Source organism: Silene latifolia, chromosome Y (assembly GCF_048544455.1).
Source record: "Silene latifolia isolate original U9 population chromosome Y, ASM4854445v1, whole genome shotgun sequence".
In the NCBI taxonomy this organism is placed as follows: domain Eukaryota; kingdom Viridiplantae; phylum Streptophyta; class Magnoliopsida; order Caryophyllales; family Caryophyllaceae; genus Silene; species Silene latifolia.
The window spans coordinates 135050337-135073361 of NC_133538.1; the positions used below are offsets into that span (position 1 = coordinate 135050337).

General features: G+C 34.4%; 1 protein-coding gene across 1 annotated transcript; it reads right to left on the minus strand.

Moving 5' to 3' along the window:
* Positions 1 to 9189: 9189 nt before the first annotated feature.
* On the minus strand, positions 9190 to 11251 carry LOC141628982 (protein FAR1-RELATED SEQUENCE 5-like). The gene is made up of 3 exons (XM_074442062.1): positions 10380 to 11251; positions 9915 to 10155; positions 9190 to 9822 (listed from the first exon to the last, which is right to left on the minus strand). Exons 1-3 carry the CDS (start codon positions 11249 to 11251, stop codon positions 9190 to 9192), a joined length of 1746 nt encoding a protein of 581 aa, XP_074298163.1.
* Positions 11252 to 23025: the final 11774 nt, after the last annotated feature.

The following is a 23025-nucleotide window of genomic DNA, read 5'->3' on the forward strand; positions in this document are numbered from 1 at the left end:
TGTAGAGACAAATTGAACCCCATTAAAGTGAACTGGATTGACATGGTATTCGCCCCTAGTTACTTATATGAGGTGACGTCTCCAAGTGACTAGAGTGTGATGAGATTGATGGCAAGTTCAAGTGCCATAGAGTCATATGGGATGACTAGTCGATCACATAGGCAGATCAGATGGGACACTCTGTCAAATGACCGCTTATAGAGTTCTGGTCATTCATAAAGCCTGGTCGTGGCAAGAGCTACTATAGTATTCTTATGAGTCAATTCTTTTGACTAGAGACTATTCGCCCAAGTTGGCACAACTTCTGATTAACTTTGATTTATACTCTACGATTTCGTAAATGAGGTCAAACTGGGTATATTTTGGGTTATGATGGACTGTGGCTGAATGAAGGGAATAGGGCGATAGGAATTGTCCACCCCTTGTCAGGGTTGTTTGAAATTTCAAGGCCACTCGAGGAGTAGTTAATTGGAAATGCGTGGCCACGCTCGGAAGGTATCTCGATAGATAATTCGGTCGGACGTTAATCTCCGGATCGAGAAAACCACTCAAGATATGATCAAATGTAAGTACGACCTGCAAGACACCTTGCATTGAGTGGGAGATTGTAATAGGACAAGAGAATTGGTGACACACACTTGTCGAGGACAAGTGGGAGATTGTTGGGAAATGTGTCCTCAACAATAGTGCGATCACATGATTTAAATATCATTATTAAATCTCATACTAAGAATACGTGAGGGATGATTCTTTATACAATGATCGACCGTCATTAATCGGTAATGATTGGCTAACTAGAGTTTGACATTACTGTCGTGTGACGGTGGTGGTCAGTTGATCCCTTTAGGTCACACCTATAGGATGAGGCCCAAATAGATAATTAATTAATTGTATGAGATACAGATTAATTAATTCCTTAATTATGACAGTGCAAATTTTGCGTCTTATTGTAATGTGATTAAATAAGATTTAATTTAGTAAGTAAGTGTTAAATTACTAACTTAGTTGAGGTTTTAATATAAGTTTTGAGGTAGAGGTAATTAGTTATTTAAAGTTACAAGAAGTTGTAATTTTAACTAACTAGTAATTATGGGACCCATTATATGTTGATATAATGGTAGTATACTACTCAAAAAGTGGAGTGTATATTATATTATTAATTGTAATATTTAAGTGTTAAATGATTACATTAATAATTAAATATGTAAGATAGTTAAACATATGACTTATAAGCATTTGTGGGACAAATGACAAAAGGCAAATATGGACCAAAATAGGGCCTATATTTCGGCCAAAACAAGAGAGCACAAGATGCTCTTTTGTCTTTGTTTGTTTTGAAAAAAGCATGATAGTGATTTGTCATATGAAGCTTTAATCATGCCTACTCTTACATTATATTACCTAGCCTAAACAAAGGAGTAAAAGACAAAAGGCAAAAGATTCCTACCCTTGATGATGCCACCGGTTTTGGCACATTAAAATGAGCATTTTGTTGCTCATTTTTGTTGTTGAAAGTTTTGCTTGTTTTTGCTTATGCTTCTCTCTAACTTTCCTCACATGCAAGTTCATAAAAACCTCTCTAAAAATACTAATACTTATCATCTATTACTAGAGGTAGTAATATAAGAACATTAGTATTATTAAGGTTATATTTCTACTACATATCTAGTTAATATTAGTAGGAATTTTTGGGATTAATCTTGGGTGCAATTTATTGGAGTGGCTTCTATACTTGGAGTCTTAGGAGGATCATCCACAATATTTAGCTCAAGAACAAGTGAAGGAAGGTGACCTTACTTGTGCCCACATATTTCGAACCATCTAACAATGTAAGGAACATTAATTTTCTTATAAATCTTTCATTTTGTTATGCATCCACTAGATCTAAAGAACAAATAATTAATAAGTTAATTAGTTCACTATTAGAGGAGTCTAATAATAGGTATATGAACCTAACAGCTCTAACGGCATTAATTCTTACACTGTGCTCGTGGCTAGAGGAAGTTCGTTATATGCTCTAGTAGTTGTTTTGTTTGGTTATATTCGCATTGAGTTTGGTGATCCTAAGATTCTAAGTGGTGTCATAACATGGTTTGTCGTCACGTGTCGTCTCATGTTGTCTAACTTGGAGTTATCAGTATAAATAGTTGTCTGATCATTGTTGGAATATGTGTCCTCCGACAATAATGCGATCACAACTGTCGATCATGATGATCACATGTTTAAGTCTCATTTTAAGAATACATGTGGGAAGTAATTTTTTACTGTCAACTGGTCCACACATATCGGTAATGATTGGCTGACTAGAGTTTGACATTACTGTCGTGCGACGGTGGTGATCAGTTGATCCCCTTAGGTCATACCTAAAGGGTAACACTCTTAATTGATTATTTAAATGATCGTATGACGATACGAGTTAATTAAATTACTTAAAATTGACGGACTATTTTGGAAGTAATATTTACGTATCTCATTATAATTTGATTAAATAAGATACGGTCTAACTGATCGAATTGTTTTATTACTTAGATAAAATTATTGTTTACGGAAACAATTGAACTGAATGAATAATTTATTATAAATACAAGATGTTGTAATTTATAGTTGGTAAAGTGTTTTGGTACAAGTAATTGTGAATTACTAAGTCGATTTTGTACATGACGTATTTTATTAATACGTTGATTTTTAATATGTTAAAAATACATGACAATTTTACATGTCTTATAACATGTGACAAATTGACAAATTGACAAAGATAAAATGGAATCCATTTTATCCCATTTGGACCGAAATTAGAAGGGAGTATGGTGTTTAAATTATGTTAAATTATTTGAGTGGAAACAAAATAATTAAACCTAGTCTCCTAGCCATGCAAGACTAGTCTTTTCTTGGGAAGAATAGAGAATCATGCATTGGTCTTTTCTCCCTCCCCTACCCGGTTTTTCCAACCTACACAAGCCAAGGGTTTGTCTTTTGGTACATACACTACTCTTGAGAAGAATTAATTAATTCATTCATTCTAACATCATCTAAAATATAGAGTTTTAGAGAGATAAATTACTTCTTCTTCTCCCTTCTCTTAAACCGAAAATTAAGAGACCAAAAACAATATTTTGGGTCAATTTTATTCAAAATTAATATTGTTCTAGTATCAATAATATTAATTTTATTAAGAGGTTATCTTGGGTATTATTCCTTGGGAGGGATTCTATACTTGAATCCATGAAGCAGGATGTTCTCACGATTTCCAATAAGGGTACAGGTAAGGGCAAAGCTCCAGGCGACCTAACTGTAGGTAAGCCAAAATTCAAGAAGCCAGGAAATTGTAAGAGTGGGCCTGGTGAGACTAGTGGCTCCCAGGGCAAGGCAAAGAGCAAGGGCGGTGACATTGAATGCCACCATTGTCACAAGACTGGACATTGGAGGAGGAACTGTCCCGTGTACCGTGAGGACATTAAAGCAGGCCGCGTCGTTCCTGTTGGTATGTCATCTTATATTCATATGATTGAGATTAACCATGCAAGTTTCGGAACTTGGGTACTTGATACTGGTTGTGGTTCTCATCTGTGTAATCATTTGCAGGGCCTAAGAAACATCACACCTCTCCGAAAGGGTGATGTGGACCTGCGAGTCGGGAATGGAGCCAGAGTTGCTGCTGTCTCGAAGGGAACATATGTAATCCAACTCCCTAGTGGTTTTAAGTTATTTTTAAATAACTATTACTATGTACCCAGTTTGTCTAAGAACATTATTTCAGTTTCCGTACTTGATAAAGACGGATTTTCATTTATAATAAAGGATATAGCTGTATTTTCTCTTTCAATGAAATGATTTATGGCAAAATGGTTTCCATGAATGGAATTTATATCTTAGATCAAACCACGGAAGTATTACACGTTAATAATAAGAAATTAAAGGTTGGTGACAAAGATCAAACCTATCTATGGCATTGTCGAATGGGACACATAAATGAGAAACGTGTAAAGAAACTCGTCGATAATGGGACTATTCTCGCATTCAAATTTTCTACATATGGCACGTGTGAATCATGTCTCATTGGCAAGATGACTCGAATTTCCTTCAAAGGTGTTAGAATGCACGCTAATGACCTATTAGGACTCATACATACTGACGTATGTGGACCTATGTCAATTACCGCTAGAGATGGCTATAGATATTTTATCACTTTCACGGACGATTTGAGTAGATACGGATATGTCTACTTGATGAAGCATAAAAGTGAGTCCTTTGAGAAATTCAAGGAATACCAGAACAGGGTTGAGAACCAACTGGGTAGAAAGTTTAAAGCACTCCGTTCAGATCGGGGTGGCGAATATCTTTCAAATGAGTTTGATCAACACCTCAAAGACTGTGGAAACGTTTTGCAGTTAACTCCACCTGGAACACCTCAATTAAATGGTGTGTCCGAACGGAGAAATCGAACCTTACTTGATATGGTTCGATCCATGATGAGTCACACGGTAGTGCCTGATTCATTATGGGGTTTTGCTCTTTGTCATTTGCTCTTATACTTAACCGAAGTCCAACTGAAGCTGTCGACAAGACTCTATATGAAATGTGGAAGGGAACGGTCCCTAACTTGTCCTTTATTCGGGTTTGGGGCTGCGAGGCTTATGTCAAGTGGAGACACGAGGATAAGCTTGGCCTGCGATCGGTCAAGACATACTTTATAGGTTATCCAAAAGGAACGTTTGGTCATTACTTCTATTCGCCTACCGAACATCGAGTTTTTGTTGCGGCTAGTGCGACGTTCTTAGAGAAAGAATTTCTCGAGAATAAGACGAGTAATAGAACCTTCGAGCTGTCGGAGATTCCAGAACCAACAACCGAGGAACGGATTGAGGAAGATGTTCCTTCAACTGATGATACGGTTAATATTCCTAAGGAACCCAGGAGGTCGGGTAGAGTCTCTAATCCTCCGGACAGATACATTGGTATGGTCGAGGAGAATGACGTTTTACTCCTAGAGAGTAATGAACCCGCTACCTATAAAGGTGTTATGGCCTGTTCCGACTCAAAGCTATGGCTCGAAGCCATGCAATCCGAGATGGACTCCATGTATGAGAATGACGTATGGGATCTCGTTGATTTACCTAATAAGGTAAAACCTCTACAGTGCAAATGGCTTTACAAAATAAAGCGTTCTGTAGACGCGCAACCAGATACCTATAAGGCACGACTAGTGGCAAAAGGTTTCACTCAAGTGCACGGATTGCATTATGATGATATTTTTACACCTGTAGGCATGCTACGTTCCATCCGGATAATCTTAGCGATTGCATTTCATGACTATGATATTTGGCAAATGGATGTGAAAACCGCCTTCCTAAACGGTTATTTGGAGAAAGAGTTTTACATGGTACAACCCGAAGGTTTCATAGATCTTGAACATCCTAAGAAAGTATGAAAGCTTAAGCGCTCCATTTATGGACTTAAGCAAGCTTCTCGGAGTTGGAATCATCATTTCGACCAGGTGATAAAAGAGTATGGTTACACTCGATCGGTCGAGGAACCATGCTTATATATCAAGTCAAGTGGGAGCAAGATTGTATTCTTGATATTGTATGTCGATGACATACTCTTGATTGGGAATGACATTCCTATCCTATATTCGGTTAAAGAATGGTTGAAGAACCATTTCTAGATGAAAGATCTGGGTGAGGCACAACGCATATTGGGAATCCGTATCTACCGAGATAGATCACGACGGATGTTATCACTTAGTCAGGAGTCTTATATGGATAAGATTCTTGAGAGGTTCAACATGACCAACTCCAAGAAAGGGAACCTTCCAATGACGTCTGGGAAGCAGTTGAGCAAGTCTCAGTCACCCACGACGCCTGAAGGGATTGAGCGCATGAGTCATGTTCCTTATACATCTGCAATAGGATCAATCATGTATGCCATGATATGCACACGTCCAGACGTGGCATATGCATTGAGTATGACGAGTCGGTACCAAAAGAATCCAGGTGAAACACACTGGATAACTGTTAAAAATATCCTCAAGTACCTACGGAGGACTAAGGATAGGGTATTGACTTATGGAGGCGATACTAAGCTTTGCGCAATCGGTTACGCAGATGCTAGCTTCCAAACGGATCGAGATGATTTAAAATCTCAGTCCGGGTTCGTCTTCACTCTTAATGGTGCTGCGGTCAGCTGGAAGAGTTCCAAACAGAGTGTTGTAGCAGATTCTACCACTGAATCCGAGTACTACGCCGCTTCAGAAGCAGCTAAGGAAGCGATATGAATGCGTCAATTCCTACAAGGACTTACGATAGTTCCTAGTTCAAATGACCCGATCACCATCTATTGTGACAATAGAGGTGCCATCTTCCAGGCTAAGGAGCCAAAGTCTAGCAAAAAATCTAGACATGTACATCGGAAAGCTCACCTGATCCGTGATTACGTGAAGCAAGAAGAGATAGTGATTGACAAGATAGCTTCGGAATAACATCGCGGACCCTCTCACTAAACCGTTGAATTTTGATAAGCATGAAGGGCACGTTTTTTCCATGGGAATTAAACGTGCTCCTGAGTTGTAGTAGTTGATTATGTATTTGATACATTATCTTTTTCATATACTATTTATAACTTCATCGTTTTAATATAATATTTTGTTTTTCATGTGGATTGTACTGACAACATTGAACGCCACAAAGTGAACTGAATTATATTATATTTTTTTTGGTCCGTAATCGCCTTAATGAGCTGATAACTCTGGCTATTATATTGTGCAGTCGATTGATGGTGGGTTCAACGAGCCATAAGTCAAACGGTTGACTGATCGATCACAGATGCGAGATTATAACGATACCTCGTAGGACAAATGTTTGTGACAACGTAATGGAGTCCTAAATGTTTAAAAACATTCGGTGCCAGGTCATGGATAGGACATCCATTGTGTTCCTAGAATCGATTCTTTTGACTATCGACTGTTTCTTGAGATTAAGGCAATTTTTGGGTGACTTTGGTTTCTTTCTCACGATCTGCCGTAACTGGAGGCTAAGTAGATTTTTTCTGAGTCATTTCATACTGTGCTTACATCTGCAGGATTCGAGTTGAGGAAAATATCCAACCCTTATCAGGTATAGTTATTTCTCAGGGCCACTCGAGGAGTTGTAACTGAAATGCATGGCCATGCTCGAATGATGATTCGTTTATCAGTTAAGTACTCTCTATTCGGGGAAACCACTCTTGATACAGATCACTTGTAAAATACGACCTTTGTGAATACGGATTTTACAAATTGTTTTACATTGAGTGGGAGAAATTTTAGGATATGAGAATCGGTTATCGCACATACACTTGTGAGGACAAGTGGGAGTTTGTTGGAGCTTGTGTCCTCCACAAATTAGTGTGATAACATTTATAAATCTCTTATAGGTTCACAAGGGTATACTTCGTATTTTATCAGTTGATTAACGATTACCTAATAACGGTTGGCTTGCTAGAAAGTTTGACGTTATTATCATACTGATGGCGGTGATCAACTTGTCCCTAAAAGTCACACCTAAAGGATGTGTTTGAGAGATGTGGTTATGGAAATGTAATCACATTGATGCCTTATATGACTAAACAGTTAGTCAATGTGTTGATGAGACAATTATTTAATGCCGATTAAATAATATTAGTTGAGACGAATTAACTGTTAATTCGTAAATTGAATATAATAAGTTATATTTAATTAATGTATATAATGTTAGCTTGGACGAATTAATATGTTAATTCGTAATTAAATGTAATCGGTTATATTTAATCAGCAAATGATAATTATACGAAATTGTCATAATAAATTATTATTGACCCGTATTAATAAATCAACCGCAAGCTGTTGTGTGTAAACTTGTTAATGCGGAATAATATAAATGACAATTTATATTTAATACATTTTATACATTTTGCATACTACCAAATTAAGAAGATTTAATCTCCTTATTTTGAGTAAGTAGAAAAACCGAAAAAAGAGAAATTAATCTCTCTAATTTCGGTCAATATGGGCCGAATAATAGGAAGAGAAAATTCTACCCTAATCACTCATAATACAAGGTTAAAGGGAGATTAAGAGGTGAATTTTTCTAACCTAATTCTGACCTGGCCTCTTCTCATCAAAGAAAAACACAAAAACCTAAAAATTAATCAGTTAATTGGGGATCGATTCTAGCAAGAAGCAAAGGGCATATCTCATATCGTCTTGGGTGCAACTGATAGGTGAATATCATTGCGATATTGTTCTTAGGTCGATTTTGCTAGGACCGAAGGTTGTTTCTTCATTCTCTACTTTTGTTTATGCAATTTAGTTTTATGACTCGTAATCATCTTATAAATTCGTTATAATCCTTATTTTTAAGGAAAGTATACAGATTATTTCCCACAACTTATGGACTCACATGTAAGAGGAGGACTCATTTGATCCTATTACTATATATATATATACATATACATATATATATATATATATATATATATATATATATATATATATATATAGGACTGGACATATGACAGTATAAGTTAGTGGGTGCAGTGGTTTAGTTGATGCTTTCCTTACTAAGTGTCTCGTGTTCGAATCCTCTTGTGGGTTTTTCTTTTTGTTTTTGGCATAATTTTGCACAAGTTAACCGAATGCTATTCTAATACTTGAAGACATAAACTCAATACTGTGAAAATGAATTAAGAAAAATAGTCATTGATTTTGATTGATCATACATTATTTGTTTAAAGAAGTCAAATGATATACAAAAAAAAAAATCATACTTCCTATTTACAACCTATGACTATAATTAGTATATTGAGAATTTGAATATTGTGACCTAAATTGTGGAGTCTGTTGTGATTGGGAGAACGTCGGAGTATTTTGTGACGCTGTAAAACGTGGAGTATTTTGTGTACCACTAAAGCCACTCATAAAGGATGAAGCATCATCGTTTGCAACATGTCGGGTTGGGTTCGTATTTGGGGGGAGCGTAGTGGTCATCGGATCCTCATCATTTGTCTTTCTCCTTCACTTTGTCTGTCTTACAATACGTCTTCTGCCATTCCCTCGCTTGTCGGGGGGGTCTCTAATGTCACCTTCTTGTTGAGGTGTGTTTATGATAGTCTCCCTGGGTCGTAGTCTCCTACGACCCCACATTTTTGAGGAAACTCCACCTGCCGCAAATGAATCTATAGACTGTATCCCAGATGAGCCTCCAACTCTTTGATTAGTTCATTGGTTCTGCTATTATAAATGGCATAAGACCCTTCACTTTGCATAGCCAACCTCTTAATGTAATCATTTTTTACCGTTATCTTAAGAGACCTTTTAACACGTTCTGACTCATCCGGGTTGTAGTACCCAACCCGAATATTTTCGTATCCTCTAACCAAATCCTTGCGCCAGCGATCCAATATGTATTTGTTTGGGATAGCTTTTACGTCCAACACATCAAGGCACTTCATGATATGGCAACATAAGATCCCTCTAAATTCAAACATCTTACAACCACATTTATACTCACCAGTGATTGTGTCAATACTCACTTCAAAACTTCTTCGATATTTCTTCCAAAATGCTTCTGTCACTTTTGATGTGGCCCTAAACCTCTTGATGAAACCCAAACTATTTGGAAGAGTTTTGACGTTGGTGCTTATACAACCATATACCTCAGTTTTCACCTCTCCGAATTTACTGTTTGTGTAGACCTTACTAAATATATCCTCGAATAATATCATGGGATCCCATTTAAGTGGGCTCTTAATGTCTTTGGCGTTATTGACTTTCTTGTCCTCCATATTTTTCTCTATGGCATCCTCACACTGCTTCATGAATTGTATCAGGCCGGTTTCTATGCTCATGTACGTTTTAATAAATCTGTTTGTTTGTTCACTCCTCTGAGTAGAAGACATACCCGCACAGAAGTGTCTTTCCAAAAAACAGGCATCCACCGCTGTCTCATATCCCCTGCACCCCTCAACCATTTGTTGCGTAGCAAGTTGTATTTTTCCATGAAATCGTCCCATATATCTTGCAGTTCCTCCTCCGTGATACTCTCGTGCACAAGCGTACCCAAATCTCTGTCAATCTGAGGAAATTGTGGGTGGTCTTTTAAATTCTTATCAGCGTTTTGAAGAATATGCCAAAGGCATAATCTATGTTTATATTAGTATCCGAGAACATTTTCTTGATTGCCCCCTCCATTGCTTTACATTGATCAGTTATTAAGACGGTCGGAGCTCTCCCCATACATTCCATCCACTTCTCAAACACCCACTCGAATGACTCGGTGTCTTCGTATGAATATAAAGCCGCTGCATATAATATTGTACTTCCATGATGATTAACTCCAACGAATGGACAGAAAGGCATCTGGTACCTGTTACTTAGGAATGTACTATCGAACGACGAAGGGTCACCAAAAGCCTTGTACATGGCACGACATCGTGCATCAGACCAGAAAATGTTCAACAGCTTATTATCCGCGTCCCTTTCAACAACGTAGTAAAAATCTGGATTCTGCGCTTTTAAGCCCTCGAAATAATTTAAGACCTCTTTAGCGTCACCACGAAACCTACTTTTGAGACATTCGCTGTTGATGAAGTTTCTCGCGTCTTGTCCATTGAAATGTAGATTATGAATCCCTCCAACGTCCCTAACTAATGTGTTAAAGTTCCGGGTAATTGGTATGCCAGCTCTATCGTTCAACATCAACCTGGTCTTGAAATATTCACTTATGTGCCTATAATTGACTACATGCCGGCTAACTTCAGGATTCGAATCGTGATTATGTACCAAATCACAATTACATATTACAAATTTCCCAGTGTCGTGATTTAATTTCCCAAATACATACATTTTACATGATGTTATACACGAGCTTTTGTTCGAGGTATTGCCCTCTGAACACATAAGCCTAATCTTTTTCATCATGTGGAATCGTGGTTCTTTATCCCCAACTCCGTTTCGACGTACCCCCTGCTCCTTGAAGGGAGCCAAAAGTGGCCTACTACGAACATGAAGTTCAAACCCCGTCTTATAAGCGTAAGTATAACAGAAAGCGGCAAATTGTTCCCCTGAATCAAATTCCGCACCAACCGTAGGCTCAATAGCGTGTTGATTGTCTTCATTACCTTCCAGAACATGTGCTGCATGCCGTAACAATTCAGTGGTTGTGTCATTCTCGTCAGTGACTTCGTTTTCTCCCTCCTCCTCCATATACAGAGCATTTAAATCAAAACTATTCGACATTTTAAAATGATGAAGGTTGTTTTGAGAAGATGAAGGTGATGGAGTTGATGATAACTTAGAGTTTGCTGTGTTGAACAACTTTGACTGTGGAAGTTGAAAGGTTAATCTCAATTTACTTTTAATTATTTTTAATTTTTAATTATATTTAATTTTAAAAATAAAACCTACTATTTACGGTGGAAGTTGGAAGGTTAATCTCAATTTACTTTTAATTATTTTTAATTTTTATTCATATTTTATTTTTAGTTATTTTTAATTTTAAAAATAAAACCTACTATTTACAGTGGAAGTTGGAAGGTTAATCTCAATTTACTTTTAATTATTTTTAATTTTTACTCATATTTTATTTTTAATTATTTTTAATTTTAAGAATAAAACCTACTATTTACGGTGGAAGTTGGAAGGTTTTCTCCCTAATTTACTTTTAATTAATTTTAATTTAAAGCAACTTTGTTGAAAAATTTCCGCCTAATTCTCCCGCCAACCTAATCCTACGATTTTCCACACTCCCTATAAAACCCTACGATTTAGTCATATTGTACTTTTTTTTCAACTACAAAATCTTTCAAATATTAAAATTATGGGTGTCTTGCCGTCACCATATTGCGACCCCTCATTTGTAACAACCCTAGAAAGCTATGACAAGTTGCTCAGTAGAGATCCGACGTTCTTAATTGAGGAGGAGTTCATGGAAAGGGTGATGATCAATCGTCAGAAATTTATTGATCTTGCAGATGTTAGGTTGGGTTTTTTACCTGGTTGTGACACTTACCCAGTCGTTCCTAGGCAAAGAAGGCCTCTTACAAGGAAAATGACATCTAAATTGTCTACTGGGCGTATCCAACTTACTTACGATAAAGAATCGTCGTACTCGACATTCAAGCTATTCTAGATTATTATGAGATTGATGATCGCGACGTAGAAGGTGAATGGAGGAACTATTGGGAGATGGAGAGGGATTATATCATTAGAACTGGCGTAATTCCAAGTCACCTATGGTGCTTTCTTGTGTAAAATGTTTATTTCGATCAAATAATATTCAAGAATTGTTATGATTACTAGCATTTGTTTTTATTTAATTTTAATTAAATTTATCTTACTTGAACAATTTAGATTAAATATATCTTACGTAAACAATTTCAGCATTTAAAAACTTTTCTATAAATTTGGTAATTATTTGGTTAAGATATCACGGGATAAAATTAAAAAAGTAACGTTATCATATAAGAGATTAAAAAAGTAACGTTATCATATAAGTAAAAAAAATCGATAATTTCTATTTACATAAATAAAAAAATCGATTAAAGAATTTTAAAGGACACAATTTCATATTATTAAATTAATTAAAGAAGTACTCATTGTATTGGAATATTGAAGGACAAAATGTCATTTCCTAAACATATTTATTTAAAAACAACTTCCAACTCTTTCAACAAAATTTATTAATTAAAATAAAATTCGTGGCAATTGAAACGACACATGTTGTTTCATTATCTCATCTATAAATACACATTCACTAAATGCAAACCCTAGTTTCTCAATTAACCATTTCCCATTCATTTCTATTTTCCTTCTCCATCTCTTAAAACCCTAAGCTCTAAACAACCCTAAATCTTTAAACTCCAAACTTCTTTCATAAAATGGATCAGAACATTCGCTTAACAATGATACACATCGAGAGGAACAAATACTACATCCGCCGCTTAGACGATTTAGAGATGAAGATCAACGACTACCTTGATAAGATTCGGGAGATGGGCATTAGTCATGACGTCTTGTCGGAGGCGGAGCAGTTGTAGTTGTATGCAAATTATGCATCTGCTTTACGAGACCTCCAAATAAAAAAGGAGGAGAGGATCATTCTCATGGAAGAGAATGACTCCCTTGAAAATGTTATTGTTAATTCTTTTTCAAATTAATTTAGTATGTATGTATGGATGTTGTACCCAGATCCACAATTTTTCCTGTTTGGGTATTCATCTCGGTTTGTAAGTTTTTAATTTGTATAATATTTAAATTATATAAAATATGGACTTCTAGTATTTTCCATTTATTTACTTTTAATCAATTCCATCTCTTTTACTTGTATATTTCAACTGTTAAAATTGATTTGAAAAAACACAACACAAAAAGAATAATGAAATGAACAATTTAATTGATTTGACATAATACAAACCATAAAGAGTAATAAAAAAAGAACAATTCAAATTTGATTTGACTAAACACAACTTGAAATGACTAATGTTGTTGTGTGTGTAAGAAAATCCGGTGGCATGCAAAAAGTCATAAGTCTAAAAATGATTTGACTTCCAAATCACATCAAGTCACAACTTTTAATAATAAAAATAAAAATCGATTTTAAAACCCTAATGCTTCCTTTTCCCATTTTAAAAGGCAAAAGACATTTTCCATTCATCTAAAAATTATCCTTCAAAACACAAACCCTAATCGATTATTTTCCATACTCCTCCATTCTCTCAATCAAGGTATTTATGCTTTTATCTTCAATTATTGTTTGAGTTTTTTTGTTTTTGTCACAATCGATTTTATTGAACAAATCCCAAACCCAAATCGATTTTTCTAACTATCTATTTAACTGACTGTGCGGTTGTTGCTTCTTAATTTAATTAACTTGTTTCAGATGGATAGACAGTTTATTGCTTTCTTAGTTGAATACACAATGGATCGCAGAAATGTTCTCGCTCGGCTGCGAGAGATTGACACTCAGTTGGAAATCCTAATCAACAGAGCGTCTCATGTACGAGACTTGGCGATAACAAGAGGGATGCAGGACGTGCAAGCAAATATGGATGATATGATAAGCTATGTAAGGGTAAATCGGGAACCAGCGCAAATAGAAATTAGGAAGATTGAAAGGGAGATTGTTCAACTTGAATCTCTTGGATTTTAATTAATTTTAGTTAATATTTTGTATTTTGTAAGGATTATTATAAGTACCGTTTGTATTATATTTTATAAATCTATGAAGATCCTTTTTCATTACCAAAATAATCCACATGCATGTCTCTTCAGTTGCAATATGATTTAATTTGGAGTTAACATTCAAATTTATACTAAAAAAAAAGAGTATAGGATTAAACCACAAAATGTAACAACGAAAATGGATTATTATTAAGATAAACTTTAAAAAAAAAAGTACAATATTAAACATAATCCTAATTAACTAAGGACTGTAAAGTCTTAATATCATCTTCAAATTCTTCCCTAAGTTTGTAACATTTTTCATAAGTACCCAACACGGATTTGATGAAACCATCCGCTTCCTTCTCCATTTCCTTTATGCCTTTTGCATAACAATCGTTGCGAATTTCAATCGCCCCGACCACCATCTTCATCACTTTCAACTCCTGTTCACGAAGAAAGGAAACTTGTTCTTCTAAAAATCTCAAAGATCCAGTCATAACATCGTTAAGGCCTCCAATTACGCCTGCCATTTGAAATTTCTGATTTTTTAGAGAGAAGATAAAGAGAGATAAAGTGAATGAGTAAAAAAAAGTTAGGTAGAAATGTGATTCTTCTTTTAACTCCCCAGTATTTATAATAAGGATGGTGACCTTTGGTGAACCATAACATGAATAAATTAAATTAAATTAAATTAAATTGGTGGTTCATGAATAAATTCAATTAAACTATTAAATTAAAGAAGACGCCTAGGAATACTAAAAGACAGAATTTTCTAAGATTACAATATTAAGGAAAATAACAATATTAAGAAGAATTAAAGATTACAATATTAAGGAAAACTAAATTAATAAAAACTAAAACTAAATTAATAAAAACTAAAACTAAATTAAAGGTTACAATATTAAGGAAAAAAAATAAAACTAATTTCTAAGATAAAAAAAGGCAAAATAGCCTCTAAGGCCCCGATCTCCCTCTCCAAGTCCTTCCTGAAATCGTATGTCCTTTGATAGTCACTTAGGAAGGATTGTATGAGGGCCTCGAGTGATTTGTCGAAATCTTTGACACCTCTTTCATGCCAACGGTTGTGGCGTTCCATAAGGGATTTCATCCTCGAAACATGCTCCAACTCCGTCACACGGAGCTCATCCACCAAAGCTTGTTTACCTCTGAATGATCTCTTAACAACATCAACGGCCGCGTTTTCCATCTTGACGTATACAAAAATAAGGATTAAATTAAAATTAAGAATATTAAAGGTACTTCCTCCGTTCTCATAAGATCTACCCATGTTATTAAAATACTACACTCATATATTCAACAAATGGGTAGATCATATCAGAACGGAGGAAGTATTATTGAGAGGAGAGAGAGAGAGAGAGAGAGAGAGAGAGAGAGAGAGAGAGAGAAGTTGAATAAATAGAGAAGAGATGAAAACAAGTATTATTGAGAGAAGTTAGAGAGAGACTGTGATTATGTTTTAGTTGATATGATAACAAAAAAAAATGCTTATAAAGGTTGTAATATTTACTAATCCGTGGCTTTATTTGTGATTGGTCACTTATAGGATGAACGGCCACGATTTAATGTGGAATATCATCTAATATTTTATTGACAACTGAACGGCCACGATTAACTATTAAGTACCATCACTTTTTATGTTGTTTTAATCCTAAATTGTCCTTTTCCCGCCAAAAAATTCGTACAATCCTATTGATCATACGTTGCAACGATTAGTCGATAACAACGTACGATCTCATCTTAAGTCTTGGAAACTTGTTAAAATTAGTCCTACACTGTTGATCGGAATAATTAACTAATTATAGCAACCTACGATTGATAACAACTTAACTTAGGTCTTAAATTTATGTCTTTCGTCCCGAGACATAGGTATCTACACCCGTATTCATCGTACATTGCTATGATTAGTCAATAGCAACGTACGATCTATAACATCTTAAACATAGGTATCTAAACCCGTATTGATCGTACATTGATATGATTAGTTAATAGCAATGTACGATCTATAACATCTTAAACCATAAGACATAGGTATCTAAACTCGTATTGATTTTATATTGCTATGATTAGTCAATAGCAACGTTCGATCGATAACATCTTAAACCATAAGACATAGGTATCTAAACTCGTATTGATCGTATATTGCTATGATTACTCAATAGCAACGTACGATCGATAATATCTTAAACCATAATACATAGGTTTCTAAACTCGTATTGATCGTATATTGCTATGATTACTCAATAGCAATGCACGATCGATAACATCTTAAACCATAAGACATAGGTATCTTAATCAAGTCTTGCGTTCCGATCATATATAAACTCATATTGATCAAACGTTGCTAAAATTAGTACTACACTGTTGATCGGGACAATTAACTAATTATAACAACATACGATTGATAAGATCTTAAACCATAACTAGAATAACATCTTAACCTTAGGTCTTAAATTTACGTCTTAACCTTACGTATTACACATACGATCATACATATGGCTAAAAACCCAAAAACCACAAATAAACCCTATAAACTCAAACCTCCTAAAAAACCTAGAAACCCTAAACCCCCAAATAAACCTTAAACCCCAAATAAACCCTACAAACCCTAAACCCCTAAAAAACCCTTAAAACCCTAAAATTATATTTTAACCAATCCATGATGGGCTAAAATTTGGATGAACATCAACGCGACGAGCTATGTAGAACATTTGTATTATATTTTCAAAAACATAATTTCTATTTTAATATTTTCACTTAATAAACAAAATAAATTAAATAACAGTAAAATCATTCATTTCTTAACTGTTGTTTTTTATTTCATAACAAATAAAAACTTATATTTTAATATCAATTTAACTGTTGTTTTAATATTTTAAAACTTATTTTTTATATTCATTTATTATATTAATATGTTACTTTATTAATGTAACTGTATATTTATATTATGTTTTCAATAATAAAATTTATATTTTAATATTTTAACTTAATAAAACTAACATTTTACATTCTAATTTGACTAATATAATTTCTGTATGGATAAAAATATATTTCGGCATTAATATGTTGCTTTATTCTACGAATTACATAAAATATTTACTTTCGATTATTTAAAAACATGTAAATAAATTAAAATATATATTATTTACTATTATTTTTAATAATATAATTGGTCATTAATAATTTTTATCTACTTGCCTTTTTGAATACTGTAAAATAAATTAAGATGCATAGGGAAGACAAACGTTAATAATTCAATTTTATGGAGAATAGTAAGAGTTACACTATTTTTTTTTAATTCCATTTTATCGAGTATGATAACAGTCACCCTTTTTGGTTTTTATTTTTTTATTTTAATTTATAAGGACAATTAAATTAAAAGAAAGGTAATATGAGAAGAAAATTACTTTCATTAATATTAAAAAGGACGATACAAAGGAAAAAAAAACAACAAACAGAATTTAAAAGCTAAACCTAATGACTACAACCAACACAAGAATCAAATCTAAGTTTCTTAGAATTGAGCCTTCTTGGACGAGGCCTCCCGAACCTCTTCTTGGATATCTTTGAAGGGATGATGTCGGGGGTTTTTGTGCATGGCGATTTCCCCATAGCTTTTCCGGAGTTCTTCGGCTTAGGAGGGCTTGCTATAACCTCATTCACCTCCACTACTTCGTCCTCCTCTTCCTCCTCCACCCTAACAATGGAGGAATCAACTTTAGGGGTAGCTAACATCTCTATCCCATCGTCAATTTTCTTCCAATACATTTTGTCGAGTTCAAATTTACCCCAATTAAGCATATTAAATTGCTCCTCAAATAAATCGACAAGGAAAGTATTTCCATGGTAACCCAGACTAGCTCTCGATAAAGCATTTTGGACATTAGTAGGACCAACTTGCTTGATTATTTCTCTCATGAACAACCTCGTGCAAACAATGTCTCTTGCATGGGCTTTCCTCTCTTCCGACATTTTTGTTATTTCACTTTAGGATAGTTAAATTAATTTAGTAGGGAAGATGTACTTTGGATGAACTAAAAATTGGAGGGAATGACTATATTTATAATACAATATTTCCCTCCAAAAAAATTAATCAATGCATGGTTTACCGCCAATGCAAGTTAGGTGGGGAAAACCCTAACGACCTTTCATCTTCTTAATGATTACAAAATAAAAATAAGAACTTATAGATTATCAGCAAACAATTCGTGTAGCACAGTTGGTAAGATACATAATTTTCTAACCAGATGTCTAAGGTTCGAACCTTGTTGCGATATGTTTTATTAACAAGTTTTTTCTGTGTACTTTTTGGGAAAAAAAAGTATTTAAATAAAAATAGTTGTACCATAAATAATTATGTCCAACAAATTTTTATTATTAAATTTTTTTTAAAAATTGTTTATTAAATAATTATGTTTAATAAATACTTTTATGAAAATTAAAAATAAATTTTTAAAAATTTTTTTTATTTTTTTTTATTTAACTCACTAATTTCATACTTAATATTATGAAATTATACAAAAAAAATATAATGTAAAAACAGTGCCTTATAAAATGCAAAAACAATTTATCAATAACAAAAAAAAAAAAAAAACCTTGAAATACAGAACGCAAATATATCAACAATAAATTAAAATGAAAAATACATATAAAAAATAATCAACAAAAATAACTATACAAAATATATTACAAAGATAAATAATAAATAAGAAGCTGAGATACAAAATTACGAAACAGTATAAACATGTATACAATTAATATCGTATAAGCTCAGGTACAAATATAACGTATTAATTAATGTATCCGCCTCAGTATAAATATACGGTATACAAATGTATACATAAATATTGAAATACACAAAAATATTAATAATAAATAAGAGTTAAATAAAAATTAGGAGAGAAGTTTTTTTAATTAATAAAATATATGTCAATACCGAGGACATTAATTAGGGAGGGTAATTAATGAAGGAATCAAGGGATTAATTAGAATAAACCATATTCTTTGAGTTTGACATATGACGCGTTTTCATTGGTGGTGTATGAGAGCCCTTTTTGAGTTTGACAAGAACAATTTCGTACCAGGGAAAGAGACTTATACTTTTGAAAACTCTGCATAAATATTTTTGGAAGAATTTTGATTTTAGATTTCTGCAAATGATTTGGTATTTGACCTTGTCTTTGATTTGGAATGTCGATGTTCTTCACGTAACGAGAACACTTCCGTTCCTTTGACAAAAAACTTACGCGTTTGGAAGATTCTTCGTGAAACTTTTGAAGGGATTCTATTTTTGTAATATCAAACTTTGTAAATGTTTTGATTGTTGATTTCGCAAAGTCCGACTTTATCTTTTTAACTTCTCGATTTCCTATTTTCAAGTTTCGAGGGCGAAACTTTTTAAAAGAAGGGGTGATTGTAACACCCGCTCTTTTACGAAATGGCTTTAAAATATTATCGCCTTATTTAATTAATTATATTTTTAAAGCCTAATTTCTGTAAAAATATGTATTTTTAGTCGTATAATAATAATAATAATGATAATAATAGTAATATTTTCCGTCTTGAGTTTATAGTAGATTTGAGGCGTGTTTTCTAGCGCAAAATCAACTCAAAATGTGATTTTTGACCAAATTTGACTAAGACCAGCAACCCACCTTTTTCTCTCCACCTAACCCTTATCCTAAGACCCCACCACCACTTTCTTTCACTAAAATTTCAGCATACATCTTCTTCTTCACCAACTCCATTAAACCTCCAACAAACATCAATCTTAAGACGGATGCCATTTCTTCGTTTCTCAACGAAATCCGGTGATTTTCGCGCCTATTTCTTCCTCTCCTCGCCCACCATCTTTCTAGATGTTAACTCGGACAACCCGGAGTAATTTTGAGTCGGAAATGTGAAGAGCAAAAGGTAACGGTGATAGGTTACTCGACATTATGTTAAATTTATGTGTGTTTATGTGGTAGTTTACTTCTTTGTTGAACAAAGTTCATAACTTTACTTGTTTTGTACCATTGTTGAATGTGACGGTTTTATACAAGATTTACATGGTTAATTTGAGTAAAGTTTGTGTCTTTATCATCCTTATGAAATGGGTGTATGAATGTGGTAATTTAAATGGGTGAATATTGTCTTTTGCAACATGCTTTAAATTTCATCTTAAAACGGTCTTAAAAGAATGACCAAAACCGTGAGAAAGGGTTGCTTTGAGCCGTGTTTTAACTCGACTTTTATGGTAATTTTGTTGTTGGTTTGGGTCAATTTGTTAGCAGCTATCTTGTGTACATATACATGAAGGAATTGGGTCATTTGTTTGGGTGAATTCCGTCTTATTTCATGCTTAAAAACTCGTCTCAAAATGGTTGCACATACTGTTTTTGTACCATGGTAAAGGGTTGTCCAAACCTAGTTGTGGGACTGTTTTTGGTCGATTCTTCTTGTTGTTTTGAGCAAATTGGTTAACTTCCGTCATAAGTACATACCCATGTATGAATTGAATTGCTTGTATGAGAAAAATACCGTCTTATTCATGCTTCAAAATCCGTCTTAAAGCCACCTTTAATCTCCCACCCTGTGCCGGCCGGGACACCCCTTATCTTGGACCGGGACGACCTCCAGCGCCACTGAAAAAATGACAGATGGACCGACGCCGAAAAATTAAGTGGTTTAGCCACTTGAATCACTCGATTCCGAGTCCGTATGAGTAAATGGCGCCCGTTTTACCGTTTCAAGTTCAATAAATATATATCCTTCGTGTATGATGGTTTTTTATGCTTTTTATTCTTATCATGACCCAAGTTTTTCCATGTTGACTCGTATATGCATATGGTTTGTTCAGATTTTGGTTTGTTTACGTTTTGCCTCGTGTTCCGTATTAGTTAATTCATTTTTTATCTGTTGTTTATACTTTGTTGAAGTAACATGTAAATGTGAAATAAAATGTTTATTCATGACAGGAAAACATGAAATGATGCTATATACTTCATATTTGAGTTCATATTCATTTGTTTACGTTTTGCCATGTGTTTCGTATCACTTAAGTCATTTGTTATTACTTGTTCCATTTTGAGCTCAAGTGACATATAAATATGAAATATAAGGTTTATTCAAGTTATATAAGATTGAAAAAATGGTATTATATACTCCACATATGAGTTCTTACTTGTTCATGGTCGAATCTCTATCGAGTTTCAAATATGGAATGCTTATCTTGAACCACTACTTGTAATGGGTCGTATTCTTGTGAAAATGCCATAATGCTACGCCTTCTTGCTTGACTTACATTTACGCCTTACTTGTGATGTTCTCCCAAGTGTTGGTTAACTCATGCTCTTTCCGCCTCTTTCGTGCCGTTCTGCCAAATTCGGGGTACTCGACTTCCGTTCTGTCGATCGAGTCTTGGATGCGAAATGTGTATCACTTGTCGAATCGGGTAAAGTACCTCCTGAGACTCTGGCCAGATTTAGAGTAGGACCGTTTATATTATCGTCGTCCTACCAGGAGGAATTGAGTCTTAGAGAAGTAAATGTCTTGCTTGATTATGGTCATTGGCATATGTCTTTCTACACGAGAGTTTACGTTTTATGTGATTGAATGTAAGAATCTTGGTCCTATCGGACACTAAAGGTGAGATGCAAGCCTTCTAATTGCGATATGATCGCCGGGATTGATGCTCACATCCGTTCTTATGGTGAGATGCAAGCCGTGGATGCGAATGTGAGGTTAATAGCCACGTCCCGTGCAATGTTTATTACAAGATTTCCAAATAATGGCTATGGTTTTCAACTATATGTATTGCAATGATTGACTACTCGTTTATCTATCTCACATGACTTATAAGTACTAGTCTTTTATAATTTGTATAGTTGCATATGTCACTTTTTATTGGAATTCTTGCTTGTGATTAACTAACCGTATCTATGTTCTTTCCTTTACTTATTTAAATATGCTCATGACATGCTCATTTGCTATTCTATCTTGCTTTCTCTTATTATTCTAACATGAATGATCATATGCTTATTTGTTCAAGTGAGTTGTATCCCATATTTATTATGCTTTCCTTTATTTGAGTTCTTTGCTATGTTCATTTTGATATAATGTAGCTGGGAGAACCTTGAGTTACGCCCCACTGACTGTGGCGTTCATGTTTACATGAATGACAGGTATTAGTTGGTGTATTTATGGGGTGAAGACATGTGTGAGCTAACGAGTACCTTGACCGTTGGATTTTTGTCTATCGTTATGCTTAGACTCACCTTTTAGACTTGTTATTCGTGGGACATCTTTTTCCCCTTTTTTTGCTAGACTTGGTTTGTAATAACCTAAGTTACCTAAGTTTTCCTATCGTTGCACTTGTTTCATTTTATTAGTGACTCCCACGTATTAAACTTTGAAAAGTAAAATAAAAGTTTTAAAATTTCATAATTTCTGTATAAATTTATTAGTTATATTTTCTGCATTATCGTTGGGTGTCACAGTTGGTATCAGAGCCTATGTGGCTCCCGACGCACACACGGGTACCCCATATTTAAATTTGAACTTGACCTTAAATAATGAATGAGAGATGGGTAGAAATAAGGACCTAAGTTGGTAGTCTCTTTGTGAATGCCTTGTGGTGGGTTCTAACATGTTTGTTGATTGTCAATTAATGATTTTTGTGCCCTTGGATCAATAATTGTGAGCTTACCTATGTGGCGATCAAGACTTGGTGCCTATTGCCGGAAATTGAAGATTTATTCAACCTTTTGAAGAATGCTTCTACTTCCTCGAAAATATCCCTCGTTCTTGGTGTACCATGCCTTGTATTTTTACTTCTTGATGCTACTTCT